Source organism: Falco peregrinus, chromosome 8 (genome assembly GCF_023634155.1).
Source record: "Falco peregrinus isolate bFalPer1 chromosome 8, bFalPer1.pri, whole genome shotgun sequence".
Taxonomy (NCBI): Eukaryota; Metazoa; Chordata; class Aves; order Falconiformes; family Falconidae; genus Falco; species Falco peregrinus.
In genome coordinates this window covers 7,648,192-7,668,166 of record NC_073728.1, presented here as the reverse complement: position 1 = coordinate 7,668,166, position 19,975 = coordinate 7,648,192, and the positions used below count along the sequence as shown (strand labels likewise).

At 41.7% G+C, this 19,975-nt stretch overlaps 2 protein-coding genes across 11 annotated transcripts in view; both read left to right on the top strand.

The window, feature by feature from the left end:
- Positions 1-14,011, top strand: part of USP40 (ubiquitin specific peptidase 40) — a 38,002-nt gene extending 23,991 nt beyond the window's left edge. For 8 of the 9 annotated variants that reach the window (XM_055812148.1, XM_055812149.1, XM_055812147.1 and 5 more), the window contains 13 exons: positions 1,491-1,579; positions 2,223-2,309; positions 2,952-2,988; positions 4,610-4,674; positions 5,254-5,328; positions 6,251-6,377; positions 7,462-7,556; positions 8,804-8,922; positions 9,327-9,392; positions 9,624-9,834; positions 9,973-10,068; positions 10,907-11,001; positions 11,377-14,011. In XM_055812148.1, coding sequence (XP_055668123.1) covers positions 1,491-1,579; positions 2,223-2,309; positions 2,952-2,988; positions 4,610-4,674; positions 5,254-5,328; positions 6,251-6,377; positions 7,462-7,556; positions 8,804-8,922; positions 9,327-9,392; positions 9,624-9,834; positions 9,973-10,068; positions 10,907-11,001; positions 11,377-11,485 — 1,271 coding nt within the window. In that variant the 3' untranslated portion in view covers positions 11,486-14,011. Of the gene's footprint in view, positions 1-1,490; positions 1,580-2,222; positions 2,310-2,951; positions 2,989-4,609; positions 4,675-5,253; positions 5,329-6,250; positions 6,378-7,461; positions 7,557-7,652; positions 7,694-8,803; positions 8,923-9,326; positions 9,393-9,623; positions 9,835-9,972; positions 10,069-10,906; positions 11,002-11,376 lie in introns of those variants that run through there. The other variant, XM_055812153.1, reaches the window with a different exon arrangement.
- A 5,462-nt stretch (positions 14,012-19,473) lies between these two features.
- TRAF3IP1 (TRAF3 interacting protein 1) overlaps positions 19,474-19,975 on the top strand; it is a 45,482-nt gene continuing 44,980 nt past the window's right edge. The window contains exon 1 of one of the 2 annotated variants that reach the window (XM_055812690.1): positions 19,474-19,660. In XM_055812690.1, coding sequence (XP_055668665.1) covers positions 19,538-19,660 — 123 coding nt within the window. In that variant the 5' untranslated portion in view covers positions 19,474-19,537. The remainder of the gene's footprint in view (positions 19,661-19,975) is intronic. The other variant, XM_055812688.1, reaches the window with a different exon arrangement.

Here is a 19,975-nt window from a genome sequence, read left to right as displayed (position 1 = left end):
GTGCTCCTGATGGGCAGTGTTTAGCAGAAAAGGACCTCCAGTTTTGCTTTTGCCATTGTTGGGGCGGTGGTGAGAAACTGAGTCTATCAGCTTTGTACTTGCTGGGAAGTGTTTTCTGTGTCTTTGCTATTTTGCTAATATATTGCATTAATAAAATATGGCCAGGAAGTGAAGGAGAGATTAATTCCCCTCCATTCGACGTTCGTCAGAGAATATCTGGAGCATTGTGTCAAATTTGGAGGATCCCCAGCAGGAGAAAGAAGCCCTTACAAACTAGAGCCAGTCTGGAGGAGAGCAGTTAGGATGGTTTTAGAGCTGGAACATATGAAAGAGGAGGGAAGCTGGGTTCTTCCAGCCTGAAGAGGCTTGGGGGGAGGAGGAGGAGGAGGGCTAATTGCCATCTTTAACTCCTTTTCTATAGTTCCATGTTAAAGCAGAGCCAGATGCTTATCAGAGAAGCACGTGGAAAGGATCAGAGGCAGCAGACATGAATTTCAGCACAGGAAACTGCAGCTGCTCGGACAGGGGTGGTGGTGGAATTCACGTTGGCAGTGGTCAAACAATAAACAGTGAGCACTGGGAGGCTGGGAGATACCCATCCATGGAGGTATTCAGAGCTTGACTGGAAAAAGCCCAGGTTGAACTGATACTGTTTCAGAGCTGGTTCTCCTTTAAGCAGGGGTTTGGTCCAGACAACCTAGAAAATTCTTTTGTCGCCCCATATTCAATAGATGGTGGGGAAGAACCTTGTGACGTACGGAGTTAGACTCTATAACTCGAAAGTTATAAAGTAGGTATGTTTATTGCGTGCAGGTGCACGGGGGATCGCTCCTCCACAAGCGTGCATGCCCGAAGTGATGAACCATCTCACATTTATACAAGAAAACAAATGAATATTCAATTAACACCTATACGTATTTGTTACCTAAACCCGCTTACTCTCGCTTCGTATGTTAATTAGCTTATCAGTCCTTTGCCTGGAATGTGGTGGTCTTGCAGGTTTGTAGGTGATTCATGTCCTTGTGACCATCTGAACTTCTCTGGCAAGAAGACTTAGCACTCCCTCCCTCTAGATAACATTGAAATGTCTCTCATCCTTTTCTCATCCTTTTTATAAATAGCCCCTTTGTTAGAGGAAGAAGGGCAGGCGTCTCCTCAAAACTGTAGGAGTCTCCTCAAAGCTGTGTGCCTATGTGACCAGACACCGCACCCATGACTAGTCACCATACCCACATTCCTGAGCAGACATATACAATCACAATTGATGTCCATCGTCCCCATTTCACACTATTTCTCCATATCACCTTTTTACAAATGTTGCTTTGCTTTCGTCATAGGAGGCTTACAGAGCTGATGTCAGCACTGTGGAAGTGAAGTTCTCCAAATGTCTCTGAACATTTTTATCTTACTCTAAAGAGCAGCGTAATAGAATGGATATTTTCAGGAAGCAGCAGCTTATGATGTTCTCCATGTTTTTGTTCTCCCTGAAGTGCCTGAGGATTATACTGTCAAGGAAGCAGAACTGAAAATGGGGAGCTTGCTTGGGCTATGTCATGGGAAAGCTCCAACTTCCACTCAGGTACAGCCATGCTGTGACTGAAAAAGTCCTGTGCTGCTTCTATGCTTTGTTTCCATTTCCTAGTATTTCATGTAGTCCTTTTTTTCTTCTTGTAATGGTTGTAAGTGGGATGGGGGAAAAAAAAAGTTCAGTGGCGCTGAATTATACATATTGGCATGAAGGCTTACACCATTCATCTGTGTTGCAGAAGGCCAAGAGCATATATGTGACCAGTTAATATAGCTAATTTGACTAATGGTAAATCATTTGTCTGTTTGTGGTTGTCCAACTTGTGCGCTCTGATGTGCCTATACTTCTGTAAAAAGCATAAAGTTAAGAAAAGGGGATATTGCTCGTTATCTGCAAGTTGTAAATACGCATGAGAAAAAAGTTGTATATTTCTAAAGATCAGAGCGCTAGCATGTTTTATCTCTCCTTTGCAGCAGACATGTACAGATGGTTAATGAAGACCTACTGATGGCCATAACCCAGTTGCACGTGCTTCTGTTTGTACTGCTTAGATTGTTTGTTTGCTCAAAGGAGTTTCAGCGCTGTTTGACTGATGGCAGGCTTGCAATAGGTGGTATATGTGTGCAGTAGGGAGTGTTATTTCACAGTATTTCCGTATTTAAATGTGTTCTGATAGCTTAACTTGCATTTTTAGCTCTTCCTGTATTTTATTGTTGGGAGTGACCAGAATGCAAGCCCCGAGATGGAGATAGTTGTGGAAGAGACTGCCTCTGTCAAAGAGGTAAGTCTAGCTGCTTTTAAAAGCTTTTCTCTTGTCTGGGTCAGGTCTGCTGCTCCTGGAGAACTCTGCCTTATACCCATGCGTCACTTCAGGTCACCAAGAGACACAGAGGCAAAGGCAACTCCAAAAGGCCAGCAGGAAGAATGCCTTGAACTTTCACCAAGTAGTAAAGAAACATCTTTGCTTTTTCCCAAGAATTAACATAGCCTGATTGCTTTATGCATGGCTAGGCACTCCTTTTATATATAGCAGTCCTCAGAATGATATGCAATTGTGGCAGAACCTGCCACACTTCTCTTGTAGTTAATCAAACTCAGAATGCACAAAACTAGAGTGAGAGAAGTCAGAACTGTGCACAGAATAAAAGAAGCAGTTCTCAGTACTGCTGATCCAGACTTCTGGCATAGAGAGCAAATATTGACGAGTAGTGGCTGCAAAGTGTTGAATTTGCAGGTTTGATTTCTCTAAGGTGCATCTTCAAACTCTGGGACAGAATTTGCTCAAGTAAAGCAAAAAACTGACAGTGCAGATTTTCTGTCACTCAGTCTTTATTTTAGAAAATAGTGGTGTAGATTTGCTGAAAACTTTTTATTACCCAACCAGTGCATTGAGACAAGTCTCACCATATGTTTCTTTTTTCAGTGTCTAAATTTAATGCTGGAAAAATCTGGATTATCAGGTCAGTTGCATTGTATTGTTATTTAATGATTATTTTTTATTTTAAAAATTCCGGATTTCCAAGACAGTTCTTGCTATCCTAAACTTAAGTTTTAAGTTTGTTGCAGTGATCTATGTGTCATTGTAATGTGAAGAGGGGAAAGAATTACAAACTTGACAGTCTTGCTCTAATAAAAGCTGGCTGTGCAGTTGTTCTTGAAAATCAGTTTCAAGCTTTCTGTTTAATCAAAATATGGCAAAACCCACAGTTCCTAGACTATTTGTGCATGTGCAGATGTTTGGCTGCTTTGAAAAGATATTCTGTTGTAGTGGGAACCACTGCATGAGATTAACTGTAAAAAAATAACTTCTGGTTGCTTTGCAAAACCAAGTTATTTAAAATGAGATCACAGTTTGGCCATTATTTGGGAATCTGAGTGGTAGCAGTTACTCCTTACTAAGCTTTTACATGAGGATTAAGGAGGAGATACAGATGGCATTAGCATGACAGGTGAATTTCCTGGCTGAACATCTCTTTCCATTGATAGGGAGGAAGGAGGAGAAGAGAGTTGGAGTGGTGTTGTTTTCCAGCTATTGCTCTAAACATTCATTGAACACTGAATGTGTTACAGTTGTGTGATCGCTGCAAATTCAGCCATGCTTCAAGAAACATAGAAGTTCACCTGAAAGACATTATTATCAGAATATACATTGAATAGCCCAAATGAGAATTAAATATTGTGCTCTTATGTACGTGTATGTATGAGTTGAAGTAGTTAATGTCTTGAAATCAACTTAATTTTTTCCATTTACCTATCGTGTAGTTTTACTGGCAAGAAACGATGGTTCTAGTTTTATTTCTCTTATACTAACAATTTTTGAACTGAATTTGGCGATGTGTAGAGATTCGTGATCTGACTGCTTTCATTCAAATAAATGTCAGACTGCAGCAGATTTTGATATTCTTGTTGTTAAAAAAAGACTGCAAGGTATTTTTTTCCCCACAGAATTTATTGATGAGATTCCTTCTGGGCTTGGGTTATTTTAGTCGTGAAAGTCAAATTTTGTACTTTGAAAAGACTAAAGTGTGTTTTCATCAGTTATTTTGGTCAGATTAGAATGTCCATTTGTGTTTGTTCCTTCTGTACCTAGTATGCTTTAGGTGCTAAATCTACAAGTATTGTTTCTGGAGTGTACCATCTTTTCATTTTTTTTCTCTAGCGGGAAGTCTCCTGGTAGACAGTTGAGGAGGGGAAGTTGGATTTTTCCTTATAGTATTGTTTTCATTTTAACGAGCCTGTCCTTGATTCAACTTGTAAAATGACATGGGAATTCCTTTGCTTTCCTCTTAAACCAGGGGAATTAATTGGGTGTGTGAGGTAGAGACATTTATACAAGTAAGAGAAGACTATTTCCAAACAGTAGCGTTTCTAGGGTCTGGGGAAGGACGTGAAGGGTGGTGCTTTAGTTTATCAGTGTAGTGTCTGAAAAGAAAACAACAACAACAAACCACAAACAAACAAAAAAAAAACCCACAAGCAAAAGAACCCTTTAATGTTTAGTAAGAGTTTTGTTATGTTTTTTTCAAAACAGTGTTGTTGGCTGTTTTAGTTTTCCATGTGTATGTTTTTGGTTTTTGGTAGGTGACAACTGGCACTTGAGAAGGATTGACTGGTGCTATGAAGCAGGGGAAGCATTAAGTCAGGAAGTAAGAGGATCCTATTTTTGACTTCAATCGTGCCGTAGTTTAATTATAAAAATAAATCTGTTTTTCTTTAGAAACTTCTCCTGAAGAGAGCCGCATTAAAGCAAACGCGCGGTGGTTTTGTGTGTGCTCCACTAGTACACTTGCTGGTTTATTTTCACAGCGCTGTATGAAGGCAGTGTGGGATACCTATGGTTAAAATACAAATCTTGTGCACTTGCCTCTTATTTTCATTGACTAGGATTAAGCCATGTGCACATAGTTTTTTCTAAAATATAGGCTTGCCATGCATTAAAGATTCATCTACAAAGAGGCATGTTGGTTGGTGGGATGAGGAGGTGCAAAGGAAATACACAGCTCATCAGGATGCTCTGGAAGGACTCCTGTAGGTGCCGTAGCTGTGTGCAAAGCTGTCTTCAAGCAGTGGGTATTAAATGAATATTTCTTTGCTCTTTGGTGGGAAAGCAAAACACATTGGACCTTTGGCGTGCATGGCTTAAAACCCCCACCAACATATACTTTAGGAAACAAAGCACAAAACCACAAAGACTTACAAGTGTACTGTGCTTTTTCTTCCTACAGAATGCCACTCTGAAGGAACTTAATGTTTGCAGAGGAGATACTTTGGTTATAACTGAAGGAAAGCTTCCACCAAAGGTAAAAGGAGAGAGATTGTGTTCTTTAGTTGGTTGATGGTGTCTGGAGACGTGAATATGATAGTAGTTTGTTGTTGGGTTTTTTCCTCTTCCTCTTTATTTTAAGATACTTACGTCGGAAGAAATTTGGTTTGCCATAATGTACAGTGCTTTTTGTGCTTTTAAAGCTTTTTTTATTTCAGTCAACATTTAGAATATTATGAATCTGTCTATATTTATTATTCTTTCAACTTCTGGGGTAAAAGGCTTGCCCGTTGCAGCTTCTTCCCTAGAAGTGTCTTAAGTTCTGGAGGAAATTGGTATTTCTGGCATGCAGGGTTCTTGTGAAGGCACAACTCTTAGACTGCTACTACTGCTTCCTCACAGAATCATAAAAATGGAGGAACGTAAGTGTTTGCCTTCAGTTTAGAATTGTACTGAGGATGGTGTTTGAAAATGGAGGGCCCTACTGGGAGACTCTCTTGTCACTGATGGTTATACAAATGGAAGGATTCTTTGCTAACAAACCTCAAGCAGTGTCATGGGATGGTTTGTGTTGGAAGTGACTTTTGAGGATCACAGTTCTGATCTTTCACTAGATCAGGTCAACCTGACCTTGAACTCTTCCAGGGATGGGGCATCCACAACTTCTCCAGGGTCTTGCCACCCTGAGTTCCCTCAGTAGTTATGTGTATGTATATAAATGGATCTTAGCAAGTCCATGGTGAATAAAGCTTCATAAAGGGAAACAAGGTATTTTTAATACATTCGTCCTCAGACAAATAAGGCAGGATAAGAGCTTACAGCAGCAGTGATGAATGCCGGTGCCTTTACAAAAGCTCAGGTTCGATCATGTTTTTTCCTTCTTCCTGAGATGAAAGTGAAATTTTTCATTGTCTGCAATGGAACCAAAACCTACCTGGTACTTTCTGTTCATTTCTCAGGGCTTTTTGAAAATACCTATCTGGTGGTTCAAGTCTTCAAGTCACAGGAAGCATGGAGAGAACGCAGAAGACAAAGTGAATGGGTTGACCTACAAGATGGAGGCTTTGCAGGTGTCTTCTGCAGGAGGTGAGCTTTATCAGTTTGTGAAAGGAATTGTATGACCTGATTGTCTATGAGCTGAGGGCTTTTAGTCAAACCCAAAATTTTAATACAAATCCTTAAAATCAGTCTGAAACCTGTGAGTGACTGTACAGGTTTCAGCAAGTTTGTGGTAAAAGGAGCCACTTAAGAGACATGCAGTTCTCTGCAAGGCCACGAATACCGGATGGTACTGTTCTGATGTTCCTTAGCTATATGTGTTTAAGGGTAAGACCTCCACTAAATTTTGAAGCAGAGGCTCTTTGCTTGTCAAAGTAAAATGGCTTCTCTGTACCTGAAGGCAGTGGCAGTATTGTAAAGCATCTACTTGATGAGCATAGAGGTGATTGGCTTAAAATGCTCCTAATATTACATTTAATTCACTTTAGACTGTTGCTTTTTGAGAAGCTGTAAAAGGAGAGATGAGCGAGTAAATCTTACATAGCATAAAAGACATTGCATACAGTATTTTAAGCTGTGTTTGTTCTTTTAAACCTCAAACACAAATCGAAAACCAGCTAGGCTAGGAAAATGAAGTGAGGGTTGAGAAGGAAGAAGAAATTGAAGTGGGGACAACAGTGAGTTGAAAAATGGGAAACCAACTGATTTTCCTTTCTGCAGGAAAAGTAATGTTCTTCCTTTTGCTCAGTTGTGTTGCAGAGCAGGACCTGTCTTCTTTTAGAAGTTTTCTTCACATTTTTCTGAGTTATACTTTCTCCCCTGATTGTTTCAGCAGCATAGATAAATGTAGATTTATCTTGCCTTGCAACATGCTCTACAGTTCAGTCATAACCAATAATTACTATTTGCAAGTGTGAATAACTGGTCTTAGTTTTAAAATTTGCAGTATAGGAGGAGTTTCAACTGATCCTGTTTGGCAGCTAACAATGTATTTTATCAACTGTAGATTATGTTTCTTTAACTTCCTTCCAAAAAAAAAAAAAAGGAGTTCAGGTACCTTCTTTAAGTGAAATTTCACCATGAAGTGACTGTTATCTCTTAGGACAATAAACAGTCATGTTGACTCTTCTGTTGTTTGGTTTTTCCTCCCCTCTCTCCCTCCCGTCTAAAGATTCACCAGAATACATCCACACAGACATGGATCTTTGTTACGCTGGCAGTATAGAAATAGCAGGAGAAGCTTCTTTGGAAGATCTGAAGATGCAGGTTAGATGTTCTCCTGTATTGGAAATGTACAGCAACACTGTGATTAATTGAGCTCTATTAATACCTATTTTCTATTTCCTTTTCCCTTGTCTCCAGTATGTTCTGATATGGCATTTGCTTTTATGCCATGTTCAGTGGTAAGTACCAAGGGGCAGTTGGAGCATGTAGCTCAGATACTTCCTTAGTATGTCCCCTGCAGTTGCCATTCTACCTGTCATGTGTCCTGACCTGCAAAAGCCTTGTTGCACTTCATCTGGAACTTCGGCTTGCAGCCCTATCTTTATTTCACAATGTACAATGTAAAAATTCTTCATGAGAAGCACACACATACAAGCACTTCCTAAAAAGCCACTTTCCATTTCCACATTGTTCCTGTATTAGTTTTCTGCGTTGTTTTTTTCTTTTTTTTCCTTTTTTTTTTTTTTGGTATGTTGAATCAAACGAGTAAAGAATTGCTTTTGATGCACAGAAGGTCATGTTTGTCATTCGGGAAGGTATAGCTTAGTTTCTTTGGCCAGAAACTAAGGTGCCTTTTTGAGCTTTTTTTTCATCATAAAAGTATGATTTTAATACACAAAAAGAAGAACCCCAAAATAAACAACCCCCCCAACCTAAAAGCAAACAAAAACCCAACCAAAAAAGCCAACCCCAAAACTCCAAAAAGACATAAAATAATCCTATCATAAGGCTCTTTGTTGTTTAGCCAGTTGGTTGTTCTACTTGAACGCATGTGGAAGGATCTCATCTGATTCTGATCCATACCAACACTTACTTTTTTGGTTATGACTTCAGTTTCAGTCTCTGCCAAACTACTGCTATGAAAAACTGACCATTTGCTTCTTGTGAATAAGGAGAATTGTCTTAGCATGGAAAGAATATTGTCTCCTTGATAAGGGCTTAAAGGGGCGTGCTCAGCGCTTGGCTAGAGACTGGGGCAATGATTGTCAGCCTCATTCCCTCCCAGTTCAAATTTTAGTTAAAAAAAGAAATTCAGTACTTTAGAAATGGAAGTTAAATTGAGAAGTGTTGGGAGGGAACAAAGTCCAACTTGCTTTGAGGTTGAAAAGCAAATGTGTTGATCATAGCCACTACCTGTAAGTCACAAGTAACAGCTGGTGTGGAATAAATCTAAATACCTTGCCCCATTTGACTGCTTCAGTATTGCATTGAGAATTAATCAAGTGGCTTTCTTTTTTTTCCAAGGAGACTGGCTGCTAAAATTATTGAAGAAATGTTTCTTTTCTCAGGTTCTGACCTTACCATGCTGCCAGAAGCAGATTGTCCCACTGCCCTCATTTCTCAGAGCATGGACAGTGGACAGTAAGCGCCCAGGCAAGCTGTTACGAAACAACAAGCAGCAACTCAAGTAGGTTTCTTACTGAAAGCAGAAGTAGCGCTGGTAGGCAAGTAGTAGGTTGTGGGATGGATTGGTAGAGAAATAAATTGGGCTCAGTCAGATGTCAACAGAAAGCTTGTTTCTCTTGACTTCGATTTTTTTTTTTTTTTTTTCTGAGCATGTTTTTTTAACCAGAGCTGTGGAAGGGCAAGGTGTGAGCATGAGTAGATCATGCCATGCTTATGCTGCCAAGCTTTATTTTAGACTTCCTGAAATGCCATTTTTGTACTTCCCTAGGGTTTTTCATTTTTGTTCTGATAGCCTCTTGCTTTGGCTTTCCATCCAAGCACAGGTCTACTTGACTAAAAGTGGTTTGTCTACTAAAATTTAGACTATATGACTGGAAATTTATATTATCTTTGTTTTGTTTTCAGTGACTATAAACTGGGTGCCAGAGTAGAAATCTGCATAGAACCTTTGCAAAAAGAAGAGAATTTGGGGTAAGATCTCAAGATACTTATTTCTTACAGCAATGCATTTGTAACTGAGCAGCTTTTAACTTAAATACTGTCTGTCAGGATTACAGGTGTCAGTATGCGAGATGACTTTGGAACTTACTTTTTGTTTTCCAGAAGCAAAATAAGGGAGGGCAAGAGGGAGTGAAAAGTGGGAATTCTGGATTCTGAAAGCATGACTGATGAGAATGGTCTGTTTTCTCTTCATGATGACAGCCCCCATGAACTGCTGCTTCGAGTCCAGATGGCCATACCAGGGGAGAGGGACTACTATGACTCCATGGATTTGGTGTGGGATATCTCCAAAGAATGCACAACCTGGGCACTGAGGCAGAGAGTGGCTTCTCACTATTGTCTCCCTGTAGATAAAATTGAAATAGCCAAATACTTCCCTGAAAGATTTGAGTGGCTGCCAATATCTAGCTGGGTAAGGTCTGCAATGACAGAATCCAACAGTTGTTTGAGAGAAATATGTGTTGGTTTGTGCTGTGGGTCTTGAACAAACATGTTTAAGCAGATTTCTGAAATCTGCCATGTACAAAGTTTCTGCTTTGATTTTATTCAGACACAGCAAATTTCAAAGAAGAAACGGAAGAAAAAACAGGAGAGTTTACAGTCAGCACCTTACCACCTGAAAGATGGAGATGTCATTGGAGTGAAGGTAAAACTAACTTGGCTTTAATTGTTGCCCAAGGGTTAGGTTCAGGCACTCTCCTGTTTGCATAATCTTAACTTCTTTCTGGTTTTCCTGCATCCTGCTGCATCTCTATGAAAGCACTGATACGTGGATCTAGATAACACGTAGTGTTGTTAAGAAAATTGTCGCTACCAGTCTTTTTTGTCTTTTTCTCTTGTTCTTTTATCAACGTGATGCTTTACTCCTTGTATCTCAGTACTGGCACTAGAGGACAATATCTTAGAGGCTCTTGCGCAGCTCTCGGCCAGTGCAAGCAGTTGTTTTCTGCTCTACACTTGAATACTTTCCAGAAGAAACCGGATGTTTTTTCTTACCCTTATTTTATTGACTATTTTTGCCCAACTGAGTAAAATGTAAGAACAATGCCCTTTAAAAATCTTACTGTAAATTTAAACCCATTATATTTTCCAAAGAATTATTACAGGTCTGTTCAACTAAGAAAAAAAAAGAATTACGCAGCAGCATATTGAGCTCTGTACTAGCAATAAGGCTTACTTAGGAGACCTCTGAAAGAACATACTCGCTGGGTTTTAAAGCAGTAGGTGAGAAGTCTGATGTCTTATCCTGATGCATTAAACTCTTTAGAGAAGTTTCTGAATAAGGCAAATTCTGTTAAATGCAAAAGCTAAATAGAGGAGTTGATAAATATTTTTTCCTTTTTGAATTTTTTCCACTTTGCTAACTTAATGACTGCAAAACTAGTTAGAGGAAATGCTTTGAAAATTAATTGTGCAAACTGAGCAGCATGTGGGAAATAGTTTGACCTTATAACTTTCACCTACCAAATCATTTCTCACAACAGAATCTTCTTCTTGATGACACTAAGGACTTCAGCACAGTGAGAGATGACATTGGAAAAGAGAAACAAAGGCAGCTTGCATTAGAAAAAAAGAAAAGGTATTGAGTATATACATCTTTTTTTCTGTAGAAATGTGCAAACTGTTCTTTGCAGCTGTTCTTTACTACTTAGAGCAGACAGTTCCAGTAGTTCTGAAAGAAGTGCTCAGGTAATTTAAACTCCTGGCTTTAAGTGCTGTGGTCCTGCAGTGAGCCTGCCATTTTTGTCTCTTGCAACGTACTGCAACACTTGTCCCTGCCTCCAGAGATGAACAATGAACTCTGTGGCTGCACTGGCACCGCAGAGGTCCTAAGTGTGAGCTTGCAATGTCATCCTTACAGCCATGTGGAAATAGAGTTCTAGTGCAGGCTTGTGCTGCTGTTGGTGCTAAGGCTAATACTAAGTATCTCCTATTTTTTTTCTTTTTTTAATAGTCAGCAAGCTGAACGCTTACAGGACCATGTTTTCTCTGAGGAGAAGCTGAGTATTAAGCATCGTAAACCAGAAGTGGCTCTTTCTATCAATGTGGGTGTTTTCAGATAGCACCACGTGATTTGCTGACCAGACCGTACTACTGATGTACTAAATTGGCATGGAGTACCTCAACTGGACCAGCAAGAGGGTCTTTCCTGAAGTGTCTCCAAGAATCACAGAGGAAAAACTGGGCATAGGAATCAGATTCATTCTGATTTTTTTAAAATCTCTCTTGGGGAAGTGCTCTAGCATCCCTTTATCAATGTGTTACTTATTCTCAGGCTAGGTAAATGCACTTTATCTGTGAGAAAACAGGTTAATATATTGTTTAACCTTGTGGTGACTGTTTTGTAATCACCCTAAAACCTTTTTTGGTTAGATGCTGATGTCTTGCAACATCACTACTGAGTTTGCTGGGGTTTTTAATGCAGTCATAATCATCTCTTTCTAGAATTTATTTCCATCTCTGATCTTTGAAGTTACAGATGCTAGAATTTGCTTTTGTCTCTTTATATATAGACCTAAGTCTGCAGTGGCTGGAGTCAGGTTTCAGGAATGAGGGAAGTGTGGAAATCTCTGAACAAAGTGTACAAAACTGGCTCAAAAAAGAGCAAGTTCAGAATCTGTCAAGCTTTAAAACCTGAAGACTTTTTGTCATATGGAACAAAAGCATGGTAACCTTACATTTTGAAGTTCCTAGGGCTTTTTTTTGTTGTCCATAAGCTTTGTTAACAAACAAAATGGATGAAAAAATTGGCAGATCTGATGTTTGGTCTTAAGCGGGTTTTATTATACTCAGGAAAAAGGCTTGTGTTTATTTTCAGTACTCTTATTCAGAGGACTTTCCCTCATTTCTTATCTTTTCAACTGTTCTAATATTCTTTGTTACATTTGAGAAAATGTTTCTCTTGGTGTCACAAAGCTGATTTATAGCCTGCATAACAGAATGGGATGTATGCAGCTGACTACCAGCTGAACTCGGTATCAAAGGTTCTTAATTATTAAGTAAAATGCTTACTGAATGCCTGTGAGATTGGATCTCAAGGTTAAGAATGTGTATAACTAGCTTATGAGAGACCATACTTTTCTTACCCCTGAGGCTGGGAATCAGGGTTTACCAGAAGTTGACATTTCAGCATCTTTATCAAATTTTTTATAAGGCTTACAGTATTTAAACTGTTTCCCCCACTGTATGTAACTATTCATAACCTTAGCTTAATTTAACATCAGGTTCAGAATTTCCTGTGACCACAGCCAGTATTGACAAATTAACCCAAACTCTTAATGGAGTTAATTGTTTATAAACAAAGTCTAAGCATGTTTTGAATGCTAAGGTGAAAATGGAAGAACAGACGGTAACACACAAGAGTTTCTGTACAGCAGTTTACGTGCTGGTGCCATCTAACGTGTGTGCCTTTTACGGCTGGGAACCTGTGCAAATAGATTGCTGTATCGAGGGCGGTCTGGTCTCCCAACACACTGCAGAGCCTTGTTGAGCTGCAGAAATGTCCAAAACCTGTTCTGAAATGAGCAAAGCAATTGTTCAAAAGTTACTTCTGAACTTAGATTTAATTAAGGACAACTTCAGGCTGAGATAATGAGAGGACAAAATACAAGTCCCCTTTGGGGACTGCCATGAATGTTTACCTGTTTATGTGTAGAAGATTTTGTAGTAGAAGATGCTGGTACAGCAGACTCCTAAAAGTTCTGGCTGATGTGAGATCTCTTATTTACTTTTAATAGGTTAACAATATTCTGGTATTTCAGACAGCATCAAGACAAAAAAACTGACACTCTGCTATCAGCAAAAAAAAGTCAAAAGCACCTTGAAAAGCATATCATTATTCTTTCAGTGCATATCTTTAAAATTCAGCAGGTGCATCTGTGCTTTCTTAGGCTGATTTGTTCAAGAAGGGCATGTTCTAATCTCGCTGTTTCAGTTGTAGGTAGGCTTTACTTGAATCTTGCCATCCTAGTTTTATGGATAGATTTTCTGAGGTGAGGACAGCCAATTGCTTTCCCTATCATAGTTTGCATCGCCTTCTTCCATATTGACAAATGTTCTGGTGAGCCAGGGTTTACAGAAGTGATCGCACATGCTGATCGCGAAGGTAAACGAGAAAGGTTTGTGTTGCAGATTCTTTCTTTGCATTGCACTTACTTTGCTGGCACTTTAATTCCTCCTGTTCCGTGCTGGACAGCTGTAGTGAGCTCAGCCTTCCCGCCTACCTTCTAATAACTCTAGTCTCTTCTTGAAAACATGAACTTTGGAGCAATTTAAATATGGATTCCAAGTACTAACGTGGGGGTTTTAGTATGTGCCTTTGTTAAAGTGTAATGTAGCAGCGCCTGCACTGAACCAATCTTGGATTATTTCTAATATTGGCTCAAATGCTCATATTTTTTTCCTTAAAACTATTGTGGGTCATGCCACAATGAGAGGGTTCATTAAAGATGGGGGTGGGAATAGGGAACATCTTTTTAAAATGGAGTCTTTGTGATTCCATAGTTTATGATGGTTATATTCCAAAGCCTGGAAAAGCTTTCATCTTTATTTTTCAAGTGTTCTTCACAAAATAAAAAGTCATTTCTATATGTCTAGTTGACTTGTCTGTGTTATGTCTCACTGATATGTTGATTGGGAATGGCGTGGATTGGTTTCTAATGTTAGATGGGGCACAACCTTCATTAAGCTTTAATTTTAAAATCTGTTCCTAAGACTGCATTCTGATGGCTGTGTGAGTTTACCCAACCCAGCTGGGTTTGTACTGTGCAAGGCCGTGCGTTCAGTTGGAGGACTGGGATTTTGATGCAAGTTAAAGTGATTTTTAGCTTGTGTTTTTCCCCCCCTTTTTTAGAAAGCATGGTCTAGTATTTACTTCTCATTATTTCAACTCCCAGTTTGTGGATAAATATGTGAATGTGGTCTATTTTGCAAGTGAACTAGTATGAAGCATCTAGAGCACTGTGGTCCTGCGTGTAGTAAGAAAGGCAAAGGAACTTACCGTTTGTATCCACTCCCAGTGCAGTCCTTGTAAAAGAGCACGTGTTCAACTCCAGGGATCCTATTATGAGAAGAGTGTGTGTTTTCTTTTTCTTTTCCTCATGACTCATTCCAGTTTGCTGAAGTGATTGTGGAGCAGGGGGAAGTGGCCCGTTAAAAAGCTAATTCATTCTTGCTCACTTTGGTCTTCCCTCAGCAGCCACTGAGCAGAGCAGTTGCGTCCTGAAGGGTGTCAGAGGTACAAACCCTGGTAATAACGAGCAATGGCGCTGGGGGGATGGAACTGGAATGGGTGAGCAAGACAGGCTAACAACTGAATGTTCGTTTTCTGTTTTCTGACTGGTCCTTGGTCAGCACAGCGCTTTGTGCAGGTCAATACAAAGGACAGGATCATGATCCAGCTCCTTCTGTGGATCTTTATTACAGCCGGGTGGTGGAGGCCCACCAGCTGTGTTTATTGGATGGGGTTTGTGCATGCCGCTGCTTCTGCTCCCGCTTCATCTAGGTGTTCGTGCTGAGTAAGAGCATCAATCCTTTTACTAGTTCGTGGGTTTCTTCCTCAGAGCATCAGCTTCACTGATCACTTCTGAATACGTGCAGTTTTCTGCGTTCCGTGCAGAATCTGAGTGCGCTGTGTAGTTCCGCTGCCGTACCTGTCTCCTGGCTGCCGTGGCTGGCCAGAGCCATGTTTGGGCTGTAAGCCCCTGCCAGCAGCCTGTGCTTGTGGAACAGCTCCCGGGTGACATCTGGGAATGATACCTGTGGTCTTAATGCCTAAAGAAGTTTAACCCTCCTCCCAGCCACCAGCCCTCTTGCCTGTAAAGACAGGTATGTTAGCTAGCATGGTCTGTTTTGTTCCCATCGGTTGCCGTTGACAGGTACGGGCTGTGATAGCGGGGTGGGTTTGTTTGGGTGTGGGGTTTTTTTTGCATTGTGAGGAGGTACAGCCACCATAGTTTCTGTTAAGCTGACACCTGTTTGGGTTCCTTCGTATATGTCTAACTTGGCTAGTAAACTTCTGACTGCAGAAAGAATCCATCCATAGCTATAATGTACAGATGGAGCATATCTTCCTTTGCGGTGATGTATAGGTCTGTTCAAGGTTCTCCAATCAGAATTTACTTGTAGCAATTTATGAACTCTTGATTTTCCTATCATACTCTGTGCATGGCTGGAGGCTGCATGACTTGGTTAACTGGCAGGTTGTGATAAGAGGGATTTGCTCAGTCCTGCAGAGTATAAATTCCTTTATTACGTGTACACATAAGTAATGTGGAGAACAAAGAAAGGAAATGGGCCAATCCTTAATTTTTATTGTTTGAATTATACGGGGGAAAAAAAAATTCAACAAATAATAACGAAATTAACAAATAATAATGAAACATTCACAGCAGCGAGTGTGGCAATCCACAAAGCACTAACAATACAAACCCTATCTTAAAAGACTATCATTGCATGCTTTGCTTTTCTTACTATACTAAAAGGCTTTCAAACCCTTTCCTCTGTCTCAAGGGAGACCTTCTTACTCCATGCAACTACCTGAAAGGAGGTTGCAGTGAGGTGGAAGTTGGTCAACAAGCTGACAGGACAAGACGGCCTCAAGTTACACCAAGAGGGGTTTGGATTGGATATTAGGCAACATTTCTTCACCTAAAGGTTTGTCAAGGAGTCACCATTCCTGAAGGCATTTAAAAGATGTGTAGGTGCAATGCTTAGGGACATGATTTAGTGATGGATGTGGCAGTCCTGGGTTAATGGTTGGACTTCATGATCTTGAGGACCTTTTCCAACCTAAACAATTATGACTCTAAAAGACTTATGGCTTAAAAAAAGAGGGGAGGAAGAAAGAAAAAAAAGAAATTGTGCTGTGGAAAACTTGCAATAAGTACCAGGTAGCTAGGCACATGCAAGAGAAACTTAAATGTATTTGTAATTTAAGCATCCTTTCAGAATGACACTGATTGGGGTAAAGAAAAGTTTGTAAACACTAGCAAAGAAAATTCTTCTCTTAATCATAAAGCCATTAAGATAAACTGTTACTTAAAAATCAGTAAGTGCTGCCTGATTCTAGGTATCTATTGTACCACGAGGTGCACTGAGTTCTTGTGACCATGGCTCCTCTGCAGAGGCCTGTGACGGAGGGTGCAAGGATCGTACCAGTGTGCCATGTCTCTCAGCACTCCCAGAGCTGTTGTCCCAGCCTACACGTGGGGACCAGTGCTGCGTCTGGCTCAGAGCTCTGTGTGCAGGAGCACCTCCATGTGTCTCCTGTTTTCAATCACTGCGGAGAGAGCGCTGAAGATACTAAGAATGACAGGGAAGATTCCTACCTCTATGCAGCTGAAGGTCAGAAATCAAAGCTATTCTGGACAGCTAGACTTCTAAAAGGTCTTTAAAAGTATTTTATTTTTCTTTTGATTTTAATGTGTAGTTTTGAGTAGCGATTTTGCTTTGGCAACAGCAATTAGCTTCTAGAAAATACAAAGCCACTGACTTGGGAAAATGATTTATTTTTTTCTCCTTTGACTATTTTTGTCAACTCCTGTTGATAGCAAAAGTGCATATAATGCCACATTTTAATCAGCGCTCCAGGGACAGAGTGCCATGAGAATAGACTAGTTTGTCTGATGGAGCTGGTGGATGGCACAGATGCACTTTGCTGCATTTTGCAGGCATCCTGTGAGGTTCGAAGCTTTGAGTGTCAGACAAAAATTTGTGTGCTGCTGAGGTGGAAAGACTAGAAAAGAGGACTGTGAACTCAATTCGATTGTTAGGCTGCTGGTCTGTGGGATGGATTTGTTTTGTTACCATTAGCTTTTGCATCTAGCTGATCCCAACTTGCTATGATCTGGGGTTTGAGACCTCAGAAAAATAGTCCTCTTAAGTGTTATTGAAGTGGGCAGCCAGAAGAGGGGAGTGCAGAGACACCAACCCTTAGGAATTGATTCCAGTCCTTGCAGAATATGTTTACAATCCTGCACAATTACAAACTGTTTGGTTTGCTGTTCTTTTTTTTTTAAAGTCTTAAAACTGAGAAAGCCAGTGAAGCATGAAAACCTGCTAATACTTATCATAGCAACAAAAATCTTGTTCTAAGATAATGCAGTCAGTATATCCTTCCATATTACTATTACTACATATTACTGTTCCTGACACCAATATCCTCAGTTTGAACTGTGTTTTTGACTGAGACAGAAGGTGCTTTCTGTTGTCAAGCTGCATCTATATTTTACAGCAGCATTTGGTAGCTCAGCTGAGAGAGGCTGGAAACTGCATATATACATGTGTGCACTTAAGCTACTGAGTTCATAAGGTTATTTGAAGCTGGAGACAGTATCCTGCTGTTTGTGGTATGTAAAAAGAATCGGAGGTAGGGAGCTTTACATTCCTGCTGCTGGGCCTTGAATATATGACCAGCAATACGTACCGTGGTGCTGTCCTGCTGCTTTCCAGCCTATTTCTGCAAAGTAGTTTTGCTGTATGAAGTCAGACCAGTGGCTGGAAAGGTCAGAGTCCCTTCCTCCAGGAGGAGGCAAAGCTTGGAGGAAAAGGCAATATGCATGGATGTCTATCCCTGCTTGTGATGAAGTGCTCAAAACAGCCAGCTTCTCTGCGACCCTTTTGGTGTTAGGATGGCTTTTGGTGCATGTTGGAGATGTTGAGCCACAGGGTACACTGCTTTGTCTCTTACTGATGTTGTGTGGTCAGCTGAATTTCCTACTGACGTTTTCAGGAGGATTGGTCTTGGCTTGCCTAGTGTTTCTGAACAATTCTTGTCCAAGGTCCTCAAACAGACTAGGTCTCCAGACTAAACTTAAAGCTTTCTGGTTTATGGTCTTAGGGTAATTCTTTTGATTCCAGTGCCTGCCTCTAGGTCTGTAGGGATTCGTGGCGATTTTGTGGGTTGCTAGCTTTTGGTTCTTCAGTTAAATTGAGCCATGCTTCCTTGGGGTACTACCTCTTCAGCAAAACGAGCATGCCAAAGGCCAAATTTAACAAAACCCCTGAGAGTCCTTCTCAGACATCTCAGATGCTTTGTAGAGAGCTGGTGGCAGAAATCCAGATAAACCACACAATTCCAAAACAAACAACCCTCTTCCCCAGTGCAGCTTCTTCCCAGTCTTCTTGCTTCCTCTGAGACTTTCTGATGCCCTTGGATGTAGAAGCTGTCAACACCTCCTCTTCTTCCCAGGCTCACCAGATCTTGTAGTCACAGCCTGTCTGGGAAAGTCAACAACCCACCAGTGTGTTGTGTTTGGGGAAGACAAAAATCACTTCCTTGTAACCACCTGCTCTCAGGAGCCCAGATGTAATTACCTGGTCAACGTGGAAGCTGTCTGCTTCCTTTGCTGAAAAAATAACCTATATTTTTGTCTGAACTAACGCCAGATAAATTTGCTTTGTAACTTATCTTTCTCTTCCCAAATTTGATTCATTCTTCTAAGGTTGTTCAGCAAGGCAAGTAAGCTGAAGCACAGCAGCACGGCCCCCTTGCGGCCCTGTTGAAGTTCAGCTTTCAAACACTAATGGTAGCGACTGGCTGAGCAGAAAAGCAGCATTTTCTTTCTCAGGTTCCCAAGCCTGGTCAGGGAGATGGGCAGCAACCTGGAGGCTGGGCACAGCCAGGTTTTCACTTGTTGATGCAGGCTGTGACAGGGCAAGGACGAAGTGGGTTGCCTGGTGGCAATGGGCCTGCAGGGGCTGAGGACAGTGCTAGGGGTCCTGTGCTCTTCTGTAGTGGCCTTGGCCTGGCTTTGCTGGGGAGTGTGATGTGGGATCAGGCAATCTCGATGCTACCTCATTCTTCCCCATCCATCACTCTTACTTTCTACTTCTTTATTTCAATAATAAAAAAACCCAAAACAACAAACACCAAAAAGTACGATGGAGTTTGAGCACTGTTTATCTGCTGATTATTCACATAAAGGCGCTGGGGCGTGACTAGCCGTCCGGGGCCACCTCCCTCGGGCCCGGGCCTACCCAGGCCGGTTGCTAGGGCCGCGCTGTGCCTAGCAACCCCCCCCCCTCGGCCGCTGCGCTTGCGCAGTGAGGCGCGGCGCGCCGCGGGGCAGGCCGGGAATGCCCGGAGCCGCCTCCGGCGCGGTCCCGCCGCCGCTATGAACGAGGCCGTGGTGCGGCGGACGCAGGAGTCCCTGGGCCGAGTGATCCGCAAGCCGCCGCTGACGGACCGGCTGCTGAGTAAGCCGCCCTTCCGCTACCTGCACGACGTGATCACCGAGGTGGGCCGGGAACCGGCCTGCGGGCCCGCTCCGCTGTTGCTAGGCAACAGGGCCTGCCTGCGGGCTCGGCCGCCCCCTGGCGGGCGGGGGTGTGCCTGCCGCGGCAGGGGGGAGAGGGGGTCCCCCGGGCGGGGGGCTGCGGGGGGCCCTGAGGCCCCTTGACTCGGGGGTGGGGGGGGTGTCCCCGTCACCGTCCCGCGGCCTGGCGGGGCTGGTGCACACCAGGACACTGCTGCTGGGGGGGACGCTGAGTAGCAAGTAAATCTCGTCGGGTTTGGGGCGGCTGGTTGTGGGTATGACCTGAGGGCCTGACTC